General features: G+C 39.3%; 1 protein-coding gene across 1 annotated transcript; it reads right to left on the reverse strand.

Moving 5' to 3' along the window:
- Positions 1-8,332: 8,332 nt before the first annotated feature.
- On the reverse strand, positions 8,333-11,339 carry LOC149836354 (myosin-binding protein 1-like). The gene is made up of 3 exons (XM_090009758.1): positions 9,521-11,339; positions 8,560-9,441; positions 8,333-8,460 (listed from the first exon to the last, which is right to left on the reverse strand). Exons 1-3 carry the CDS (start codon positions 11,337-11,339, stop codon positions 8,333-8,335), a joined length of 2,829 nt encoding a protein of 942 aa, XP_089865884.1.
- Positions 11,340-25,116: the final 13,777 nt, after the last annotated feature.

Consider the following 25,116-nt stretch of genomic DNA (forward strand, 5'->3'; position numbering starts at 1 on the left):
TTTGTTCCAGAGCATTTTCGATGGAGTAAAAGCTGGAATCAGGAAACGATCAGAACACAAAATTTATAGGCGTATTCTATAACTTTCCAAAAAACTATGATACACAGAGTTTTGATTCAGAATCAGAGAGTTATGTCTTGAACAATGATGATTGGTTCTCTTTGACAGAGTTCCAAATCAACGTTTGAGGTATTGGATCTTTTGCAAGATCCAATACTTGCAAACTGGATCTCATTAACAACTGACTTTAGATCAAAAAATCAAAATTACAATATATATATATATATATATATATATTACCCAAATATCTCTATACACCCACTAGTGCCCAAAATAAATCTTAATGAACATCAGAACTATCCAGATACGTAGAATCCGATACCTAAAAAAATAATTAAATAAAACAAAAAATTACAAGAAAGATTCCAACAATCATAAAAATAGAACCACAAGACAATATATTTTTTAAGATGAATGAAGCAAAAAAATTATAAAATTAAATGCATAAAATGACCAAAAATACCCCTCAACCCCAAATGGACCCAAAATGGGTGCAATTTTGGCATAGAGTCATCGATCTTGCAATCCGGATCAGATCTTCTACTCCTTGCTAATATCTGGATGCTCTACATCAGCAACCTTGCAAAAGATACATTACCCATTAAATGTCTTAACGAATTTGGATCTAATAACATGAGCTGATGATGAATAGTCTTTCCACTAAAATGCAAGTGTGTGTTGGATCCGGTTATGCAATACCTAGGCATGATCCGAAACATTTAGATTCTTCCCTATTTTTTCTTTTGAAAGTGAACCTAGGCTATAACCCTTATGAGATTTGAACCTGAGACCCTTCGGCAATATATTGTGACTTTACCATCCAGCCATCAAATAATAGCATTTTACATATGTTTAGTTGATTTCAGCTATTTCTAGATAATTTAGTTTTGTAGTTGCATTTTTGGTATGAGACTTGCAGGTCTGAAAATTATTGATCTTCATGATCCCTATGTCATAGTGACACGAGTGTTAACAAATGTGCAAATATTGGAAAACGTGACAGGTTAGGATACAAAAAATTAACCTATAAACCTTATTAAGTTTTAATATAAGATGAATATTATCAACCATGTATGACATATCTATATATGTTTAGAATTTAAGTATATAATTTCAATGCTCTATTTTATGAGAAATAATTACATCTTTTTTATTTTTTACTTTTATTTATTTAAAATAATCATAATTATGAGGGAAGCTATATACTTTTATATATGATCCATATAGCATGTCAATTTAAATATACAAGTGAAATTTTCATGATCAAAACAATATTCTAAATTAATATGAGACAATAAATAATTATATGAAATATTTAAATATATCTAGATGAATCAAATTTTAAATAATCTACATTTGCAATTACAAACAAAATTTAATTATAATTAACAATCATCTACACTATTTAAATTAATATAAGAAATAAGATCAAACTTATTTAAATAAGCAATCGAATCTTCTAAAATAGAAACTATTTAATTATCATGCAATTTCAAAGATAAAAGAAAAGGAATTTGGATTTGATATAAAAGACAAAATTTAGAAAATTAAATAAGGTTTTCAACTCTTCAAAATTCATTGAATCTTGATATACAATTGTTAAGTTACGGCTTCTGCAAGCTGACAATGTCAAGTGTTATTTGATTTTGTGTTATAATCTGAGCCAAATATAGGTATAGGATTCAAGTATGAATTTGAATAAATAATATATATAAATTGATAATAACATCAAGCAAGAAAAAGAGAAAGTGTACATTTTGACAACCAAATCTCTCAAATCTAAGTTGATTGAAAAAGAAAGAAACAAAAAATAAGATACAAGGCTAAATCAACTTATTTTAACTTGAACCACCATTAAAACAAAACAAAGCTCAAGCGTGTGTGTTCACCTTAGGTTTAGGAGCATATTGAATAGGGTAGACCTGATATTGCCTCTTGGTTGCATGGCACAATGCTGCCCATAATAATTTTTATTACTCTTCTTTAAGGTGATACTCAATATATATATATATATATATATATATATATATATATATATATATATATATATATAGTATTGAGACTCCAATCTTCTATTAAAAAACAAAGTCTTAGTTGATGCTAACCTCTAACCATATTTTTTTAATTAACATGGTCATCCCTCATTAGATAATATTCTTAATTAAAATATAGCTTCAAAAAAATGTAGAGATTTTGGGGATAACAAAAACAAATTAAAAACACAATAATTATAAACATCCTAAAAAATAAAATTTATAAAAAACTAGAACGATATTGAAAGATCGATGTACTAGAAGTTTAAAATATAATGCGTTCATGCTAGTTGTATTTATGAGCATCAGAAAAGCTATGCTCACTCAGTACGTAGACATATGGTACCAACAAAAGAACACAACGATTGTGTAAGACCAAAGTTTGCATAGTCAATCATGTCCCCAAGACTACTAACGAGTGTGGTTATCAACCATTGTCTCTCAATAAAGCTACCTACTCTTGTGTATATCAAATTGCCTAACTAATATAGGACAATGTTGGATTTACTGCAAGCATGTGTGTCGAATGCTCTATAGTTTTCTATTGATTCTTTGGGTGATTGGCATCGTGAGTAAGTCCATCTCTAAACGCCTCATCTTCTGAAGATCTTATTGTATAAAAAACAAAAAAAGGCACACTGCATCACCCTTACTCACTTAGAATTTGCCCCTAACCTAATATGTGAGTCATCTAAGGCATTGTAACCAAATTTTGTATGTTGAGTTTTTTTTTATCCAAAATGACATAACTTATAATTTAAGTTTTTAGATGAGCTCATCCTGCAACCAAAACTGGTAAAATGCATAAGCCTTACTTGCATGCAGTATCAATATCAGATCAATAGTTCATAATCATGGTCATATTTGAATTATATCTATGAATTTCATCAAAGTTATGCAAGGTCGTATAAAATATCCAATGCTGATGATATTGAAGCCTCATTACATTAAGGTCAGATGCGAGATCCAAGTTTTTAAGGTAAATCTTTGGATGTACAGGGGCACCCTTACTTTCTGTGGGCTAGGGGTGCGCCAACGAGTTTATACTGTCGGGTCAGCAATCTTATGCATAGCGAGCACCACTTAATCTTATATCCCGAGGGTGGTTTCCCCGTTCATCATGAAAAAATGGATACGATCTTAATAAAATGATGCACATGACGAGAGGAGTTACATTACCAGGAACAATTTATATGTCACTCGTACGATCAATGATAAGTTAACAGGTGAAGTGCAAACATGAGCGTGGAATTGGACATGGATAAGATAGAGAAGGGAAGTTGATAGATACCTTTCTACATCATTGACCAACTCAACCAAAGCCAATCTCTAAAACTAGGACCTACCTATTCCGTAGAGCCATCGCATAGCTTTTCCAATTCTAAGCAGCTAGCAGTCATGTACCACTTTCCCACTCTGAAAACGATTGAGACAGCCTCATCTTCTGCTCGATTTAGCTTGAAACGATTGGGATTTGACATAGTTTTATGATAAAAATAAAAAATAATGCATATTTCTGACATTTCTTTATTGTTAACCCACCTAAAGTGGGCAGCCTTGGGCCGTCGGATCAGATCAAAACCGTTTAGGATGATTCCACAAGTCGAACTTGTGGTTCATAAAAAGTTCCAATCACTATCCAATCCCAAATTGACACGAGGGCAGTCCCCAGAAAGGGTTGGTCAGGTCTGGTTTTGCAGGCTCTAGGCAGAAAGCGAAGGATCACTACTGAGGTTCGCAAACAAAACGAAGGATCACCGAGGCCTACCAATACCGACATATGGGAGTTCCAACCAAGCAGTGGAGACTCACATTCACTAAGCCACCACAAAAAGGACGTTAAACTAGATTGGTTCGAGTCAATAGACTATTCAAAGGTGGTCCTCACCCAATGCAAGTCATGGACCGGTTGTATCTAGGGAGCAATGTGGCACACAGCTCATTGCACCAAAAACTTGATCCAATTGAAGCAACTATCACTTTAATGGAAGAACGTCCAACTAGTGCCTCATAACTTACTTTCATATCAAGCTCAATTGCCATACCTACTAAATTCACAACAAATTTTTGCTCTCCCAATGACATTATCAGAAGCAAAAACATCCAAGGGATGAGTATCCATGGAGGAGAGGAGGAAAGTCATATTCAATATCACAAAAAAATGATGATATTGAATATTCAACATAAACGATTTCTCTATTATTGGCCCCACATGAGCGGAAGGAGGCCATTCTATCAAGAGCCAAATGAAATTGCACCATGTCGTATCTTCTCCAATGTCACGAGTTTTTGGTGAAATTGAATACAACTTGGTCCAATAATAGGAAAGAAGGGCCTATAGGATCACAAGCTCAATCCAGTCTTAACATCACCATGCTCATACCCTTACTATTACAAGAGATTTTTGTTGATGTCATTATTTCAATATATAAATCCATTTTGACTTCTACCTCATCTTATCCAACAGTGAAGCCCACTTCATTGCCGCAAGGGCTACGTCATTGATGGTTTTGGTTGAGCCTGATGGACGCTGAGTTATTTTCTCAACTTCAAACATAAAAAACTACAAATTGAGAATGTAGATGTTGATGCTCATCATTACACGATACATTGTAATTAACCATCTGCCTCTTTGACTTTTTTAATGATGTATGCTATAATTAAGGTCGTCCTCCCTTTTTTGTTTTTTTTATGTGCAAAGGCGTCTAGACCCAAAGCCAATTCATTGAAAAGAAAAGATATGTAGAATGTGCAATTTATAGGTCAGGTACACCTGGTATTCAATTGTGCTGTGGGCGTCTTCTTCAGTTCTTAAGATAGAAAATACTCTGGTAACCATTTTCAATGAGGTTTGTGGTGATAGCGGAGGCTGTCAACGGGTCAGGTTTGTTTCGGATACCTGGCTTTGGTAAAAAAAATTAAGACCTGAATTAACTTTTTAGCGGGTTTGAATTTCTTCTTTTAAACCCGACTTGATTCGGGTCCGAGACTGATTTTTATTTTCTTTCATCGAGTTGGGTGCCAGACCCGGTGAAAGAAGGGCCAATACTTCACACAGAAAGCACGTTCCAACACTTTTTTAAGCTGTGACGAAAAAAAAAAAGTACTTATATAGTTCCTAAATCTATGTTTCAAATTCAACCCGACCTGCCACTGACCCGACCAGTTAATAAGTCGATCCGGGTTTGAGATTTTGAAAAAATTTATTTATTCGGATATGGTTTTTTTATTCTTGACCCGACAATTACCTTAACCCGAACCCAGATCCCGGTTATTAATTATATGGGTGGATACCGGTCAACCCTGACCCCTGACCTGTTGACAACCCTAAGTATGAACATGTCTAGTTTTTGTAAGATTTATGATTTTATCATATATATAACCGTCTCTTTTGAGAGACGGGTACAACAGTGTCAGGTGTATGGGAAATTAGGGTTTGAAGAGCTCCTCCTTTCACCCGTGGATATAGGCCTGAGTGCCGAACTAAGTAAATCCCGTGTCTTGTTTTCTTTATTCTCTCTATCTTGTGATTTGCTTCGTTTTTTTTTTTTGTTGTGGTTTGCATAACAGTATGACCAAGTATAGGCCGGAGTGCCGGTGGAGGAACTGTCACATTATACATCTTTGAAACTCGATTTACTTTGCTACAAATTCCACTCGTTCAACAAAGCGTGTACAGCATAACGGGCGACCATTGTTGCAGGTTCATGCCGTAGTTGAAACTCTGCAGTCCCAAGCTTTTCCATTCTTCCTTTTTCTTTGTAATAAATATCATAACAATGGCACCAACGGGGGCTCCGCTTGTTTGGTAGGAGCTGTTAGTGCACGTCACCATGTGTTTGGACGTTGCAAGTTCAAAACCCGATGGTACATAAACTGATGGGGTCTGTACCTAACCCTAGCTTGCCTATCAATATATATATATATATATCATGACAATTGAATGCTTTGGTTGTCGTAAGTCATAACCAAACAGATATTGAATCTTAACAAGTGCAGATGAACGTTCTGGTTTAGGCTTGTTAAATTTAAATTAAAAATGAGGGGAGGACTTTACAACATTTTTTTAATGCAAAAGTCAATACATAAACGCATTGCAGATTTACATATTTATATACCTTGTCTCAATTTTTCTTTAACAAACAAATTCATTATATAGTTAGCTAAGTCTAATATATTTTCAAAGATGAATTATTTCAGAGAAAATATTATTATATTTTCTCTTAATGTAAAGGTGAATAAACATTGCATGTATCATGGAAGGAGAGTGACAAACACTAATGAAGCAGTCCATTGCTATTATTAGTCAACATAATACAGTTTTAAAGTTCATTTTACTTGAAGTAAAACTAGGTTCACCATCTGACTAGCATGGGAATTTGTTATCCCGTCTGGATGCTATATCTTACAGGATTAGCTTTGTAGTCTGATTCCAGCAGCTCTCTGCTCTTCCACAGCTCGTGAATGCATATTTCCACTTCGATGACGAGTATAAGTGCGAAAGTATGAAGTTCATGTAATTACACAGCTTATACAAAATCAAAATAAGAGAAAGCTGAATCTGTTGTTTGTTGAAACAGAGTAGGAAGCTGTAAGGCTGATGCTGTACGAAATTCAATTCCATATAAAATTGCCAAAACAAAAAAGGGTTGATAGAGTAGCTTGGCTGCTTGAGCAAGCAGATTTCCAAAAGAAAGATATCCCATGAAGCTCTTCCTCCGCTATGACAGAAGAAGGGAGGCATGATAGCTGATAAGAAAAGGAAAGTTTCATATGTAAGTTTCATAATAAAAGAGTTCCCACCAAAATAGCCAACTAGAGAGTGATAACAAGAATCTCTTCAAAGTCGTTCTTTTTTTTATAAAAGCAGCATAGACAGGTGTGCAACAAGAACAAAACCCAAGCATTTTAACAAATCTACAAAGCTAGAAGGGCCTCTCTGAATGTAAATAACAAACAATAGTTGGCAAACTAAAAGAAAAAGGATCACCCCTTTTATAGCCACAGCACTCTTGGAAATAACAGGAGAAACCAAACTCGCTTACTCTGCAAATGCAAAAGCAAGATACGCACATGCAAAACAAAAAAATGGTATGCTGTAGTTAGCTGAAGCATATTACATGCACCAATGGGAAATGCAAGCGAGCAGGCACCACATCCTTCATTCCTTATAAACTTTGCCTTGATATAGTTGTGGCTACATGCAGTGAGAACTGCACCTTACTGGCCCTCACAATCTTCAGTATTCGTTTTTCAGGTTCCCAATTCATTCATCTGCGCCAGTGAATTAATCCATGTAAGACATGCATACATGTAAAAAAGTACAGAGAAAGAAAACTTTCTGCCTTTTCGCAAGTTCCATGCAGCATATTTCAAGAAACAAAATTGATGCTCGACCACTATAAAAGCCAAGGATCTCCTCATATGACAATCTATCCAAACTTCAAGGTAACTATCAAATCGTGTAAAGCTAAAGAAAAGCTACTTGGGCACAAAGTTGTATTTTATCAATTCCGAATCTGTTGAAGAAAGTGTGCAACTAGAGACTGAATTCCAGTAAAGATGCTTGCAACTGAAATGAAATCACAGAATTGCTTTCAAATTGGCATAAGGTAAACAAAGGCACTACCGGGTAAAGGACGGGCTTTGCAATAATTTGGTTTTTTAATGTTGGACATATTCCCTGAAATGAACACTTCGTAGATAGGTCTAGTAAATGAGCCAAACAAAGCAGAGTTGAACTCCCTTTGTTTGTGCTCAAATCGTTTAAGCTGAATGAGCTGCTTGTGGCTTGGCTCTTGAGCCCACTTTGATGAACATGAAGAGGATTCTTGCAAGCCAATTCAAGCTGAGCCACGAGCTGCTCGGTTCATTTACAAGCCCTATTTACAGAAGTTAAATATATGAAACCAAGAAAGGAAAGGTAGACAACTGTGGAAAGATGAGGTGCTTTAAACTGAAGTGCAGCATCAACAAGTTAAATCATGTGATAGAAAATAATCAAATCATTTTAAAGTAAAACAAAACTACATCTACTACAGGGCAGAGACTGTAAAATCCTATAAAAATTGCAACAACAAACTTATCAAGAACATAAATCAGATGCTTGTAACAGATATAGCATTTAACATAGTCTCCAAAATTATAAAGGTTTCAAGCATCAACACAAAAGCATTATGATTTCCCATTACCCAAAAACCAAAATTCTTAAAATACTGACTCTGAACTAACGTTCTGCATCACTTTAAATCAAGAACATGGTGTCTCTGCTGCTCAGGTCCATATTCTGTGCATTCTTGCAGGTGATGTGCTATTTCCTGGATGAGGTCCAATCCTTCGCTTTCACTTCTGAGAGAATTAAGAGTGTCTGCGTCAAGTGCCTCTAATCATTCAATCTTTGGTCAAGATGCAAAATCTCTTCCTGCAAAATTTTCAACAGAAGGAAAATCAGAAGCAAGTGAATCACCAGTCACCTCATCATGAGAACAACCAGCCTGTTCTAATTGTGTCAAGTCCTCAACCTTCTGCTCCAACTTATATTCACTTTCAAATCCTTTCATGAAAGGTTCCATCTCTGCCTCCAAGTCCAGCATTTCCTTCTCTCGCATTGCAAGGAGTTCATTCAATTTCTGAAGAGCTTCTTGGTCATACTCTGCTTGCTCTTCCATCATTCTCTGGTACTGCAAAGCTTCCATATGCATTGCTGCCTTCTCCTCCTGTAACCTAGTAATCATTGCCATCGCTTGATTTGCAGCAACAGCAGAAGCACTCCTTTCCTCTTCAAGCTCCTTATATAAAGCATACAACACCTTCTTATCCAATTCAATTTGGCGTTTCAGGCAATCAACCACACTTTCTCCCTCAATGTCACTCGCAATGCTCCCATCCAAAGACTCTGCACCCGACTCATTTGTCTCAGGTGAGAGCCTTTTGTGAAAAGCCTGTAGTCCATTGGGGTTAGGTGCATCAGATGTCCTGAATTCATCATTAGCAACTTGAACTTTTGGAGTCATAGCTATATCAATCATTTCTCGTAACGATGAAATCTGTGCCAATAGTAGTTTTAGATCCTCGGGAATTCTGCTGGATTCTCTACCGCCACCATCTGAAAGGGACTCACGTGGATGACTTACTTTATTACCCACAGCCAGCTTGTTTGCATCATTTAAATCCAAAGAACCAGACATAAGAAGAGCTGGATCATCAGTTGTCTGATTACTTAAGGCACTAGGTCTAAGTAACTTCAATCTAGATAATCCTTCATTCTTTTTTACTCCTATAATATTAGATATTGATTCTGTTGTCATTTCAGAAGAACAGATATCTGTTGCAGTGGCCTCAGTAATACCTGCAGCATGAAACCAGTAAGCTTAAGAAATTAAAGACCCTCCATTTATCAAGAGACCATAGAAGATTTTGAAACTTACTTTTTGACAGGAATCCTTCTCCAAGAACTTGCACAGCAGACTCTGATGAGACAACTGCAGCTTGTGTGGATGATTCAGAAATACTAGCAGGATGAACTGCTTCTGAAAGAGCTTCAACAGTTCTAACTGCAGAAGGAACTGAACGTGTTGCGTACCCTCTTTCTGGAAGGCCTTTCAGAGTCTTGTCCAATGATGGAACAGCACGTGGGGTGAAAATTTCAGGTCGTGGGGAAGGATGTAAAGTTCCAAAAAGGGTTTCCACACCATTGTTTGATGATGGAATTGCACATGGAGTTAGAAATTCAGGCATCGAACATGTTGCTTCTAAAAGATCCCCTGCGTCCTTACTTGATGATGGAACTGGTCGTGGTGTGAAAAATCCATCTAGTGCATAAGGGTGAGCTGTTCTAGGAAACTCTTTCAAAGCCTTGTCTGATGGGCTTAGTGTAAGATTTTCAAATAGAGGGGATGAAAGTGTTGTATCTGAGAATACTTTAGAAGCCTTTTCTGATGGTGGCACTGCACGGGGGGTGAAAAACTCCAATACTGAGGGATGCTGTAGCGTTTCTGAGACTTCCTGCCAGTTCAGTTGATCAAGGCCATGCCCGAAAGTGACAGAAGGTGCTGAAGTTGAAGCATGCTCACACTCACTTGCTTCTATCACATTTGTCTGTAAAACTTTCTCCTCTTGCTTCACATCAGACCCTTCAATTACATCAATTATGGAACAGTTATCTGATGAATGATCATAGCTCTTGCATTCTTGTTGTTCATCAGAGATCACAAAGGAAGCAACAGATGCTGTAGACAGACTTCTTCCCAGACTGTTGAGGTTCAATCCACTTGTGGAAGTTCCCAGGCTTCCCAGCTTGTCGACGCTCACTTCGCTCGCAGAAGATATGTTGGTCCTGATGCTGTCAGAATTTTCTGAAGAGAAAGATGATGATGGTTCATTGTTGTAACCAAACATTTCTCTAGTAGAAGAAAGTGCATCATCCTCATCTGACAGAGATTCTTCGGACTCTGAATCAGAAGAATCGAGTTTTGAGTACCCAAAATGAGCTAAAAGCTCATGCTTGTGCTTCCCTACAGATGACCTTCCGCTTTTCTTACTCAAGAAATCATGGTGATGACACAGTACAGAGCAAGAGGAAGAAATGTCAAGCATGCCAACCTTGTTTCCAATAGAACTGGCATTGAGTATGCTATTTGAATTTAGATTAGTTTCGATGGCCATGCCACAACATGTACAGTATCTCATGCCCCTCGACTCCAATGAAAGCTCATAACTTGGAATATAATCTCGCAATTCTTCAACATTGGCATCCATCTCATTGTATGAACAAATGCTTAAATCTTTCATAGGTGCATCTAGATGGAAATTATGACGATGTCTTCTCCAGAATTCAAAATCCATTCCCATTTTCCCAATCAGCAACCGATATTTTTCTGCACTTGATTTCTTCTCTGTGGCAAAGGAAACAAGGCAGTCCTCACACATTCCGTGTATATCAGAGAGTTTCTCGTGAATCCGGCAACAAACCAATGAGGAGATTTCTAGTTTATGGGCATGACAGATCAATTCTCTATAGAAATCCGGTGCCTCATTCCCCACGATATGGTCAAGCCTTGAGCATAACAAACACGGGATTTGCAAACCAAACATTCTAGCAACTTTTGTCATCGCATAGGAGAGTAGAGCATTGAAGAACAAGAGAAACATCAACAGCCACTCAATTACCGCATATGCTAACACAGAAGTGAAACTGTGAAAATCTCCCCGTAGTTTTACAGTTGGCCTTCTGGTTGCCATTGCCATTATTATAGGAATCCAGACAACCTATTCTCCGACTTGACTATCCACTCAAATGAGCAGGAAAAATGTACACTGAATAAACACATAAGAGTTTCCTCTTTCCCCAAGAAAAAATGCCTATATACATAAGATAGAACTTCCCAACTCACAAGCAAACATACAATACCTAGCAGAATTGCCACTCACTTAGTTATATGAGTTACACAACTGCCCCAAAATCTGATATTGAAAAAATGAAATCTGAAATATCCACCACAAACAAGTATAAAGGATTGCTGGTACTTCAAAAAACCAAAAGGAGTTCAGCAGCTAAGCTCTAAAATTTCCTCAATCATTATCAAGAAACCCGAAAAAGGAGACCAATACCTTATACTCCCGACTAAAGAAACCTGAAAATGGTAAAAAGAAAAGCCAATTTAGAAATGCAGTGAAACAACAGACCAACTAGAATTGCCAAAAGACACTGAAAATTTTAAAAGGTTTGTTCCAGAAAAGAAGTTAGAACCCAATTAGTGATACCCAAAATCATAAATTGGACAAAAACAATTATCGTAGAAACAAACAAAAATTCAATCATAAACAACAATAGATATAACTAGAAATGAAGTCGTGAACACATTAAAGCAAAAAACAAGGTAAGTAACCCAAATTAGAAATCCCCCCAAAAAAAATCCAATCTAGTCATGTCATTTGCACTAACACATCATTGTGATAAGATTTAAAGCGTAAATCAAGTTTGGATCTCTCAACCAAGGTCTTACGCTAGACTGTCTCCGACTATGCTAGCTCAAGCTAGTTCTGATTTGGTTAAAATTATGCCTATCTTCAAACAAAAGCCCAACCATGCACTACCAACTCGCACGGATACTCCTAAAAAGTCCATCGTGATACACCCTGACTATCCAATAAAATTGAATAAAGTTATGTTGTGGTGAGAGATTTATTCATAGAAATATTCTAAAAACCAATACAAACAAGACGGTGATGTGTGCATTATTTTTATAGAGCTCACTTGTGCTTAAAGGAGAACTTTTCCGTATTTTAAGAATTTAAGTAATCAACGGGGGCTCCGGTTGTCTGTTAGGAGCAGTTAGTGTAGATGTTGCAAGTTTAAATCCCAATGGTACGGTTGTATAACTGTTAGGGGTCTGACTAACACCAGATTGCCTATCAAGATAAAAAAAAAAAATTTAAGTAACCTCAACAATCTGAATCAGGGTTCTTCAACATGATTGTGAGAAAAGGCTTTAGACTTTCAGTATCTATATGAAATGCATGCTCTCCTGAATGGATATCATTTCTCATAAAATCTACCCTTTATATTGCTAGCATGCTAAATACACAAGGTAACTGCAGGGTCCATTATTATAAGATTTGCTTTTTTAAGCTCTCTCTCTCTCTCTCTCTCTCTCTCTCTCTCATTTAGGCAAAAATTGAGGACTGCATTATAAATAGTTGTAAATAGAATGAATTGGGATCTACGGGTACAACTGGATTAGATTTGGTCTAACACCCAACCACAATGCGATTGAGTATCCTAGGATATGGATCTTAAAATAAAATTGAAAGGCTTTTAGACGTTGCTACTCGAGTCACACGTGATCAGTTATCCAACGGGGAGTTGATAAACACCTGGTACCAGCGAATGCCAAAATAAATTGCATTGGCTACAAAACGCTGTCCTGTCATTTTTTCACTAAAGTGAGCGGTTTGTTCACATGCTTGAGTTTGGCTCATCATACAGAAGTATTCTGAAAATACCAGTTATTGCACTAAACCACAGCCTAGGAAAGAGTCCATTTTGAACAAAATACATTAAAAACCATAACGGAAAACACACACTATCAAAAAAGAATGCAATTACAGGGCAAGGGAGAACGATTACCTGAACCTGCTGTTTGGGCTTGGGACGTTCTTTGGTTTAGAGTATCAGCTGGGGCTTCACAGATCAGTTTCTGGGCAGTTTTGAACGTGAGAGAGAGATAGAAGGGGGAAGGAAATCGGCAAGGCAGATGCTTCGCCAACCCCCAACCCCTCGAGAGAGCTAGATGCCGTTTGAGAGAGAGAGAAGTGGTAAACGTATGTATGCGTTTGAGAGAGAGAGAGATTTTGGGATAGCAGTTTTAAGGAAGACCTGGTAAACATACATATGCGCATGTGCAGCGTGAGGGAGAGAGTTTTGGCGGAACAGTTTTAAAGTTTTAGTAACTGTTGAACGCGTGTGTGCAGAGAGAGAGAGAGGGTTTTGCTCTGAAAAACAGTTCCTAAAAAAGCAAAAATTGATAGCTAGATATGTCAACTTATATTTTGTTGCTTTATTAATTATCGTGAATTTATTTAGAGTATTCTTTCAAAAAATATTATATAGAGTAGTTAGATTATTAAGTTTTGAATAGAGAGTCAAATTGACCAGCTGGCCTTCCTTTGGGACCTCCCCTTTTAGTATTGAAATTTCAAATTAACGTTATTCGAAAAATATGGATGAAGAAGCATTTGAACAAAGATCAAACCGACAACAAAGCCCAATTGGGGGATCCGCTTCAAAAGTAAATAACTTTTATTTCTAAGGGATTTATAGGAAATCAGCTTATAGGAAGATAAAATATAACATAATATGTTGTATCAAAAGTATTCTTATTGCGTTAATATAGTGAAAGAATTTCGTATTCTCAACGCAAGCGATATTTTGAATCTGGATCGGAGTTGGGTTTCGGGAATAGAGAAGACAGAAAAGCCTTTACCACACTCGGATCAAATTAGTTATTTTCCCTGGAGATGTTGATCTGCATGTTGCCTGGTTTTGGATGGAAAGAAGATTTGGATTTTTCGGAATTTGGATGTGAAAAAAGCCAAGGTTAGATTTTACATGTTTAGCTAATCAGATATGGAAGCCTTAAGAAAGGGTAATTTAGATTTTGGAGCCAGACCAACTTAGGCTATGTTTGTGACCCTCGAAACGGAGGTTGTGTTGTGGTTTCCCAATGCTCTCATATTCTAAACAATGCATTGAGAATGGTGTTGGCAGCCTCAACACCACATTTCAATACCATTCCCAGGAGGATGTTTTTGGCAACTCCATCTCTCAATCACACATTGGAATGGAAAGTCAATATTTTTGCAACACACTGAAACCGTGTTTCCGTCCCAATGCAAGGCTCTCAAACATATTGAGTTTTGAACCAACGCATGTATGAGCCTGGTCTGGCATGGTCGGGCAACCAAGATCATATGAATTCGTTTTGAATTTTAAACAACAAATCTGAATCGGGCCGGGTCTAAATCTAAACTAAACCTAATAAAGTTGAATCACATTAAGATTGAGCAATATAATTGTTTCCTTGTGACTTACATTGTAAAGTTGCGTCTAGAGCCTGTTTTGCTTTCGTTGAGTCTAATGTAAGTTGTCTGGTTTAGGTTAATCAATACCCCGAAGGGGCAGCCCGTATACTTGAACTGTAAGAGGCCTACGGGTTAAATTGTGAATGAATTAAATGCGTTGAGTTTTCTTTTGTTCACCCTCGTTGTGATTGCTTCTTGTGATTGTGATTTTTCTCCCTCTATTCTCTCTTTCTCTCTTACACTCTGATTACAAGCTTCCGTGACTGGCAAGTGAGCGATAAGAAGGCTTGCGGCGGTAAGAAAGGACTGTCCCACCGCGCTGGCCTATTGAAGGAAATAGGTCTGTGACAAATGGTACAAGAGTCCATTCTCATGCTAAAGAAGGGACTCTGGAGTCGGTGTCGATAGACGCGCCAATATTTGTGAGCAAGACATTGTGGCGCCCTATCAAAACATCATTGGTGAAGCAAGAGATGTAGCTATACAAATTGGGAGTTGGGTCGGCAAGGCCAACTTCTTTGTAGTGCCCCTAGACAATTTTAAGATGATTTTGGGTATGAAGTTTCTGCGCAATAAGAATGTGATGATGTTGTCAAAGTTTAACTCATTGACGATTATAGGGTCAAACCTGTCACACACAGTTCAGTGCCTTACTCAGAAAAGCAAGACTTCAGTGTTATCGACAACGCAATTGAAGAAGGGTGTCAAGCATGGGGAACAGACATTCTTAGTTGTCGTGTGCACAGAAGAATGGAAGGTACAAGCAGCAGTGTCGTAGACTCTACCCCCCTGTAGGCAGAGTTTCGGAGGGTGATGCCTACGAAATTGCTGAAACATCTACCACCAAGACGCAAGGTCGACCATAAGATTGAGTTGACTTTGGGAGCGAAGCCTCCCACAATGGTTTCATACCACATGGGGCCAGCTGAGCTGAAGGAGTTGTGCAGGCAGTTGGACGAGATGTTGGATGCAGGCATCGTTCGTCCATCAAAAGCACCATTTGGCGCCCCAGTCCTATTTCAGATGAAACATGACGGCTCCAAGCGGTTGTATGTGGATTACCGTGAGCTAAACAAGGTCACGGTAAAGAACAAGTACTTGCCACTAATAGCAGACTTGTTCAATTAGTTGGGCAGTGCTCGAGTCTTTTCAAAGCTAGACTTGAGATCGGGTTACTGGCAGGTGAGGATTGCAGATGGTGATGAGTCGAAGACAACTTGCATCACCCTCTATGGTGCTTACGAATTCTTAGTAATGTCATTCGGGTTGACGAATGCTTCAACCATGTTCACGACCCTAATGAATCAGATTTTTTACCCTTACTTAAACAAGTTCATGGTAGTCTACTTAGATGACATCGTGATCTATAGCAACAACATGGAAGAATATGTCAGACACTTGTGAACAGTGTTTCAGGTGCTAAAGGTGAATGACCTCTATGTTAAACGAGAAAAGTATTTATTCGGTAAGGAGGATATCAACTTCCTCAGCCACGTTGTGGGGCGTGGTGTGCTGCGCATGGATGGGGAAAAGATAAGAGTCATCAAGAAATGAGTTCTGCCATGCAAAGTGCCAAAGTTGCGGTCATTCTTTGGTTTGGCGAATTACTATCGGCGATTTATTGAAGGTTACTTCCCTATTATTGCACCCCTCACTGACCTGTTAAAGAAGAATCGAGTATGGCTCTGGACAGGAGCACGCTAAGATGCCTTCGACGGCTTGAAGAAAGTCTTAGTGAGGGAGCCAGTGCTGCGACTGCTTCATCACTCGAGACCCTTTAAGGTCTATATAAATGCCTCAGACTTTGCCATCGGCGGAGTTATTATGCATGACGATCATCCGATCCCATATGAGAGTCATAAGCTAAAGGATGCAAAGAGGTGTTACACGGTGCATGAACGTGAGATGACAGTCATCGTGTATTGCCTCAGGACCTTGTGACACTATCTTTTGGGTGCCCAGTTCATCATCAAGATGGATAATGTTGCCACGAGCTATTTTCAAATATAGAAGAAACTGACATCAAAGCAAGCTCAATGGCAGATGTTTTTTGCTGAGTTCGACTTTGCCTTAGAGTACAAGGTTAAGAAGACCAATGTAGTTGCGGACGCCTTGAGCCGCAGGGCTGAACTAGTTACTGCGCGTGTGAAACCTTCTGAAGTGCATTTGGAGGGTGCTTTGTTGAGTCGCATCCACGAAGGTACGCAGCAGGATCCGAAGGCGCAACACCTTGTTTCTCTGGTGCAGGCAGGGAAGACTCAATGGAGAAAGAAGAGGCAAAAGAGAAATTCTTTAGAATTTAAAGAGGAGAAGAAGAATAAGAGAAGAGGTTGGTGTGAAATGGGCTGAAGACCCTTTCACGCCAACCCTAATGTGGGTATTTATAAGGGTTTTGAAAATAATTACTATTAAGTCCTAATTTTTATAAAATTTCAAAAGGAGGTTTAAAATAAAAATAAATGCTAGGCGCCATTTTCAAAATGGATTTTTCTAAAATTTTGAAATGGATTTGGTTTAAAAGTGTTTGCTGAACACATTAGAATTGGATTCAAGATCCAATTAATGTGTTCTGGACTGGATCAAGATCCGAATTGCCTTGGGATTCGCTCCAGAACCGTAAGACGGTTGTAACTTCCTCGTTTTAACTCTGAATTTCACAAGATTCGAACTGTGACTTCTTTAACCTTGAAACATCATAAGCATGAAATATAAACCAATAAAAGATGCTTAAATGCATGATTTTATGTATTAAGAATGGATGCATTATCATACATTATCAAATTCTCTCATGCTTATTGTTTGCTAGTCCTCGAGCAAAATACTACTCTAGACTACAAAAGCTCCATTCTAAAAAATGCATCAGCTAAAGTAAAAATGCCTAACTCAATTTCATAAGAACCAAGATTGCATTTAGCATATGCAACAAACCCTTTAAACTTTTGGGTTGCCCCAGTGGACGAGTAAGGTCTTGTGAAGGTTTTCAGTAATGCTACCGACTAAGAATCCATGATTGCTTTTTTTTGGGGTGTGGGGGAGGAGAGCGAAAGGGCATTCTATTTTGTTCCAACCTTTTGCTTATAATTTTAAAAATAGGTTATACTTTTCTGAATTTTCAAATATGCGCAAAACTTTTCCTGAAAACGGTCCATTTGACACCTCACGTCAACATCTATTGTCGTGTATGATGTGATTCATTTTTTTGTTTCTTGTATTGTCCCTTGGAAAGTGAAAATTTCTCACGCCCTTGTTTGTCACTGGTTTTCAGGAAAACAAAGGCCCATATTTATAATTTCAGAAATAGGAGGTCCATATTTGGAATGGCTTACCTTTTAAAGTTATGATACACATCAGTCCCTTAAGAGTATATTCGATGACTTATTAACAACTCTACCAAGTTCAACATTTTTTTAGATTGTAGTAGTCTGATGTTGTATTTCAAATATGTATTGTTTGGTGGCAATGTGCTGATAACTTTGACAATCATGGATAATACGTCGGATTACTTTATTTTGAATCATATCTGCTCGACCACATGAATGTTTTAACATGTTTATTATGGATTTTAACATCAGATATAGATATAGGATTGGATCTAAAAATTATAAAATGTTTAAACTTTAGGTAATTTCAAAAAAATAAGAATTGGTATTTTTTTTATATATAAATGCTTTAAGTAATGTTTTATTAGATCTAACTATGAAAGTTTATCAAAAAATTATGGATTTTAGCTTTAAATATAGATCTCAAACTGGATCCAAGTATGAAAAAAATGTTTAAGTTTGGTAATTTAAGAAAAAAATGAGAATTCATATTTTTTATATACAAACCAAAAACCTTAAATTGAATATATTCATTTTATATACAAACCAAAAACTATAAATGCAAGAAAATAAATCATATTTATATTTTTATACCAAAAACTAAAATGCAAAAATTCATATTCATAAAACCAAAAGCCAAAATGCAATATATTTATATATAAACCAAAAATCAAAGAATGAGGGTACTTTTACTAAAAAGTTTTTTACATATACAATATATATATATATATTAATCCTTGTCTACTTCAAATTTGCTTCACTCTCCCTTTCCCTTTATTTTTTTAATTATTTGATTTTTTTTTTGGCCAGGCGTTGGCTGGAGGGGAGGGAGACCATAGAGGAGGAGGAAACAGTAGCCCGAGGGTGGAGAGCGGGGGGGAGGGCTATGGAGATGGAGATGGCGCAGTTGAAGGACACGAACAAGCGAATGGCCGGGGTGGAGCGACTCCACCGCTACCTCAAGAACTGTCGAAGGGGCATCTCCTCCGGCGAGGTCACTTCCCTCATCGACTGCTGTCTTGATCTGCTCAGGGACAACAACTTCAGGGTAAGCCAGGGCAACCCCCCCCCCCCAGTCCCTAACCTCCATCGGAGACCACCTCAACGACCTCGTCCCCACCATCGTCAAGCGCCTCGGCGACACCAATTAGCCCATCAACGACGTCGCCCGACACCCGTACATACTCCTTATTCGGCACCCCCTTCACTGCATAGGGGAGAAAGAGCCCGTCGATGTATTTATTTATTTTTTTTATTTGTTCTCCCTATCTTGTTTTTTTGGTAACAGGGAGTGAAACGTAAATAATGAGGTATTCTGGACGCGGCAGACAACGTTCTATTTCATACACTGCGTCCCAGTTAAAAAAAATGTATAAAAAAGGAGAGGGTGGTGTATGTTCCCCCCGGATGATTCACTGAATCCCACGTCTGTGTTTGGGGCTTTGAATGAGCACCACATATACAAGCACATGGGGCTCGTATTCCCGTGTATGTTGACATAACTTTGCATCGGACTATGGTGTTGTTGCAAAGACTTAAGTACCCTTTCTTGCTATTTTTCTCATAAAGTGATGGTTTGAGAAAATGACAAAAATGCCCTTCATTCAAAAAAGAAAAAACAAACAGTTCAAAAAAAGGACAAACATGTCCTCCATCCAGAAAGTCGATGATGATGTTGACTCTTCAAAGTCTTCTTCTTCTTTCTCCGTTCAAAAAAAGGACAAACATGTCCTCCGTTCAGAAAGTTGAGGATGATGTTGACTCTTCAAAGTCTTCTTCTTCTTTCTCCGTAAAACACTATAAAACCCTCTCTTTCTCTCTAGAGAAGAAATCAAGGGAGGCAAAGAGTTCGCCCTGGAGAAGGCCATCAACATCAACCCTTTCACTCTCTCTCCCTTCTCTCTCTATTTCTGTGCACATCCAACAGACGATCCTACATTGCTTCATCAAACACCGACTGACCTGCACACTGACTGTAGCATCGTTCAACTTGAAGAGTTGTGGAGTCTGATTCAGAGTTTTTACCCTTATAGAAGGGGGGTCTGAGGGCTCCTCCCAGCGTGGGTAGCATCATTCAACTTGATGAGTTGTGGAGCCTGATTTAGAGTTTTTTCCCATACAGAATGGGGGGTCTGAGGGCTCCCACCCGGCGCTAATCCCTCGGGGGCAGCGCCCTCCGGACCAAATTTTTTTGGGGCCTTCCAAAAGCGATTTGTAGTGTTATCGGGCTTTCCTACAGCGATTTGTAGTATTTTCAGGTCTTCCGCAAATCGCTATAGCGATTTGTAGTGTCTTCAGTAAGCAAATCGCTGTAAATCGCTACCTGAATTAGGACCAACTTGTCAGGGCCATATCTCTCTAACCGAAGATCATATTCCAAATCCGTAAAAAGTGGTGTCTTCGTTATTGAGTCTAGTTTATTTCTATAAATTTTCAGCGATTTCTATTGTCATTTCATTCTCCATTTTAACTAAAAACCAGACCCTTATTATTCTGTGTTATTTGAGTTGCACAACACCATTCTCGCTTGACATCCACATCTTGATTCTGGCATGCTTCTTGTTGGATTTTTCATTGATTTTTTTCAACCTTGCTTGGAACAAAAATATGTCTTTCTCACCACGATACCCTGTGCATTTTTTTACCACAACACCCGGAACCCGTACCGGGGGGAGCCCCGGAACCCCCCTCCTGTAAGGGCAAAAACTCTAAATCAGGCTCCACAATGAATCAAGTTGAATGATGCTACCCACGCTAGGAGGAGCCCCCAAACCCTCCTTCTATAAGGGCAAAAACTCTAAATCAACTTCCACAACGAATCAAGTTGAACGATGCTATCCACGCTGGGAGAAGCCCCCAAACCCTCCTCCTATAAGGGCAAAAACTTTGAATCAGACTCCACAACTCATCAAGTTGAATGATGCTACTCACGCTGGGAGGAGCCCTCAGACCCCCCTTTTGTAAGGGTAAAAACTCTGAATAAGACTTCACAACTCTTCAAGTTGAATAATGCTACCCACGCTGAGAGGAGCCCTCAGACTCCCCTTTTTGTAAGGGTAAAAACTCTGAATCAGACTCCACAACTCTTCAAGTTGAATGATGCTACCCACGCTCGGAGGAGCCCTCAGACCCCCCTTTCTGTAAGGGTAAAAACCCTGAATCAGACTCCATAACTCTTCAAGTTGAATGATGCTACCCACACTGAGAGGAGCCCTCAGACCCCCCTTTATGTAAGGGTAAAAACTTTGAATCAGACTCCACAACTCTTCAAGTTGAATGATGCTACCCACGTTGGGAGGAGCCCCCAGACCCCTCTCCTGTAAGGGTAAAAACTCGAAATCAGGATCTACAACTCATTTAGTTGAATGATGCTACCCACGCTGGGAGGAGCCCTCAAACCCTCCTCCTGTAAGGGTAAAAACTCTGAATCAGGCTCCACAACAGTCAATGTGCAGGTCAGTCGGTGCTTGATGGAGTAATGTAGGATCTTCTACTGGATGTGCACAGAAGCAGAAAGAGAAGGGAGAGAGAGAGTGAGAGAGTTGATGTTCATGGCCTCCTCCTGGGGAGATTTCTTTCTCGGATAATCCTGCAGTGCAGAGACTGGGTCTTAAATAATCATCTTCGGGGCACTTAAGTCTTTACAACCACTCCTTTTCAAGAATTGTCATTTTTTTTACACCAATGGAGGAGAGGGTACTTAAGTCTTTGCAATCGCATCAAACTCCAATGCTAATTAATGCTGACAAACATGAGGATACGAGATGCACATGCTTACATACGTGGTGCTCTTTGGGACCCTCGAACATGAGATGTAGCTAACTGCCATGTTAGGGGGGGGGGGGGACATATAACCTGCTTCGATAAAAAAGGGCCTTTTCATTCCACGGGAAAATATAGGGTGAAGATCAGGTCATGCTGAACATGAGCGTTTTTGCTCATGCTGACATCGTAGCCGTCTGTTTACTTTTGATCTTTTTAAAATGCAAATCGGATGGCCACGATGTCAGCATGAGCAAAAACGCTCATGTTCAGCATGACTTGATCCGCTTTCGAAAATATACTCTTAGGGGTGACCATTGCCATGATGTGTCTCACAGCTTGAGTGGGCCATCCTCTTTGACCAATCAAACTGATTCTAGGTCTGGTAAACAAGCCGAAATTGACATAGTGTGCTCAAGCTTGGCTTGTTTTTGTAATGAATTTAGTTAAGCTTGAACTCATGACAAGCACGAGCTAAATAAGTTGAGCTTGAGCTGATTTGTTTATGAAAAATTAAAAAAAAACAATTATATTTGTTAAAATTTAATAGAATTTAAACTCTAAATGAGAGCAGATCAGGTCCAAGGGTTGTTGGACTGTTTTCTGTCCAAGGTGCCTTGGAGTATAGATGAACGGCATCAACCACTAAAAAATGGATGACTAAAATGTCCAAAATAAAAAGATTTGTATACTTCTTGGGTTCCGCTTACTTTGATGATGGATGGCATCCAAAGTGCCTTGGACAGTTTTATGTTCAAGGTTCTTTGGGCATGATCTACTCTCACTTTCTAAAGCTAGAAGGCCAAGCTCAAACTTGCTCATTTATAAAATAAATACATTTTTTTTGTTTCCTTGCAACTTACATTGTACAGTTGCGCTTAGAGTTTGTTTTGCTTTTGTTGAGTCTGATGTAAGCTGCTCGGTTCAGGTGAATCAATACCCCGAAGTGGCAGCCCGTATACTTGAACTGTAATAGCTTGCGGGCAAAATTATGAATGAAGTAAATGCGTTGAACTTTCTTTTGTTCACCCTCGTTGTGATTGCTTCTTGTGATTGCAATTTCTCTCCCTCAATTCTCTCTTGCTCTCTTACACTCTGATTACAAGCTTCCGCGACCGGCAAGCGAGCTGACAAGTAGGCTTGCGGCGGTGAGGAGGGACCATCGCGTCGCGCTGGCCCATTGAAGGAAATAGGTCTGTGACAAGTAGTACCAGAGCTCGTTCTCGTGCTGGGGAAGGAACTCTGGAGTCGGTGTTGACAGACACGTCGACAGGTTGCGATTTGTGAGCAAGACATCGTGGTGCCTTATCAAAACTTGAGCAACACCAAAGGCAAGGCAGTTGCTGAAGCTGAGGAGATGGGTTCACCTCGAGGCCAAGAAGAGTTGCCTGCAACTGTTAACAAGCTAGTGGAAGAGGCGACTTCGCATGAGGAAGTGATTTCACGCGCATGTGAATCATTCAGTGGACTGAATGATGTGGTGGCGAGCCTGCAAGAGCATGTAAACTTATTAATGGGACAGGTCACTTCATTGACGACTACAGTGGCCGACTTTCAGACTGAAGTAGGAGAGCTTCAATTGAAGAACCGTACATTGTAGCGGATGGTGACCCTAAATGGCAAAAATTGTGAGAGGTCATCAAGGATTGATGTGCCAAGACCCGCGAAATTTAATGGTTCTCGTGACAGCAAGGCCATTGAAAACTTCTTGTTCCAAGTAGAAAACTACTTGGATATCCAGAATGTGACCCTTGAAGATCTGAGGATTAAAGCTGCAACGACCTTACTTGATGAAGATGCTATCGCTTGGTAGAGGCGGAAGCGTAGTGACATGAAGATGGGTCAATGTGTGATAGACACCTTTGATGACTTCAAAATGGAGCTGTGCAACTACTTCATGCCAAGAAATGCGCAGAGACAGGTGTATCGGATGGTTCATGAGCTCAAACACTCTGGTTCGTTACAAGACTATGTCAGAACGTTCCAGAAGCTTATGCGAGAGATACCTAACATACCAAAAGATGACATGCTCAACTGGTTCATTGTGGGACTTCAGCCATGGGCACAGTCTGAAGTGGAAAGGAGCAATCCTCGTATTTTGGAAGATGCATATGTGGTGGCCGAGCGCTTAGTTGACACTCAACGCAAGCCTTTCACCCCATCAACCAAAGTCGGGAAGAAGCCTGACCACGGAGCCAAGAAGGATGAGCAGCGCAATGATAAAAGTGAGCCGTCGACACACCATCAATCCGAAAAGAAACAGAACTTCACAAAGCATAACAACAGCAACAAGGGTGTGGTTGTGACATATTGGTTTTGTGGCGATAGACATATCGCCAGGCAGTGCCCAAAGTGTCTCGTAAAGGATGATGGGCAAGCCAATGCTGCACAGGAAGAATGCAGCGATATTGAATGCAGTGACAATGAAGCGATGCAACCAAAGATGGGGGTCATGCGATCGATTAACGCGGCTAGAAGTTGCGCGGCTAAGAACATACAGGTCAGTAAGAAACTTATGTATTTGGAAGTCATTATGAATGAAAAGTCTACTTCCGCAATGATAGACTCTGGGGCTACACACAACTTTGTCTCGCGGGAAGAGGCAGAACGGTTGGGCTTGAAGCCTGTGCCAAAGCAGACGACCATCAAGACGGTAAACTCTGAGGCCAAGCCCATCCTTGGCAAAGCAAGAGACGTGGTTATTCAAGTGGGGAGTTGGGTCGGAAAAGTCAACTTGTCTGTGGTGCCCCTGAATGATTTCAAGATGATTTTGGGTATGAAGTTTCTGCGAAGCGAGAATGTTATAATGCTACCAAAATTTAACATGCTGACGATCATGGGGTCAGACCTGTCCTACACAGTGCAGTGCCTTACGCAAAAAGGCAAGCCTTCGGTGTTATCGGCAATGCAACTGAAGAAGGGTGTCAAGCATGGAGAGCAGACATTCTTTGTGGCAGTGCGCGCAGAAGAAGGTAAGGTAGAAGCAGTAGTGCCGCCAACCTTAGCCCCATTATTGGAGAAGTTTCGGGGGGTGATGCCTCTGGAATTGCCAAAGCGTCTTCCTCCAAGACGTGAGGTCGACCACAAGATTGAGTTGACCCCGGGAGCAAAGCCTCCTGCAATGATTTCATACCGCATGGGGTCAGCTGAGCTGAAGAAGCTGCGTAGACAGCTAGATGAGATGTTGGACGCAGGCATTGTTCATCCATCAAAAGCCTCATTTGGTGCCCCAGTCTTTTTTCAGATGAAACATGATGGCTCCAAACGGTTATATGTGGATTACTGTGCTTTGAACAAGGTCACGGTAAAGAACAAGTACTCATTGTCACTGATAGTGAACTTGTTCGATCAGCTAGGCA

Source organism: Nuphar pumila, chromosome 6, assembly GCF_984573655.1.
Source record: "Nuphar pumila chromosome 6, dmNupPumi1.hap1.1, whole genome shotgun sequence".
Taxonomy (NCBI): domain Eukaryota; kingdom Viridiplantae; phylum Streptophyta; class Magnoliopsida; order Nymphaeales; family Nymphaeaceae; genus Nuphar; species Nuphar pumila.

Excerpts from the sequence above, each read along its gene's own strand:
- LOC149836354 (XM_090009758.1), bottom strand. The coding sequence starts at position 11,339 with ATGGCAATGGCAACCAGAAGGCCAACTGTAAAACTACGGGGAGATTTT. Across the intron at positions 9,442-9,520 it reads AGAAGGATTCCTGTCAAAAA|GTATTACTGAGGCCACTGCA; the intron begins GTAAGTTTCAAA and ends TTCATGCTGCAG. Across the intron at positions 8,461-8,559 it reads TTCTCATGATGAGGTGACTG|ACACTCTTAATTCTCTCAGA; the intron begins GTGATTCACTTG and ends CACTTGACGCAG.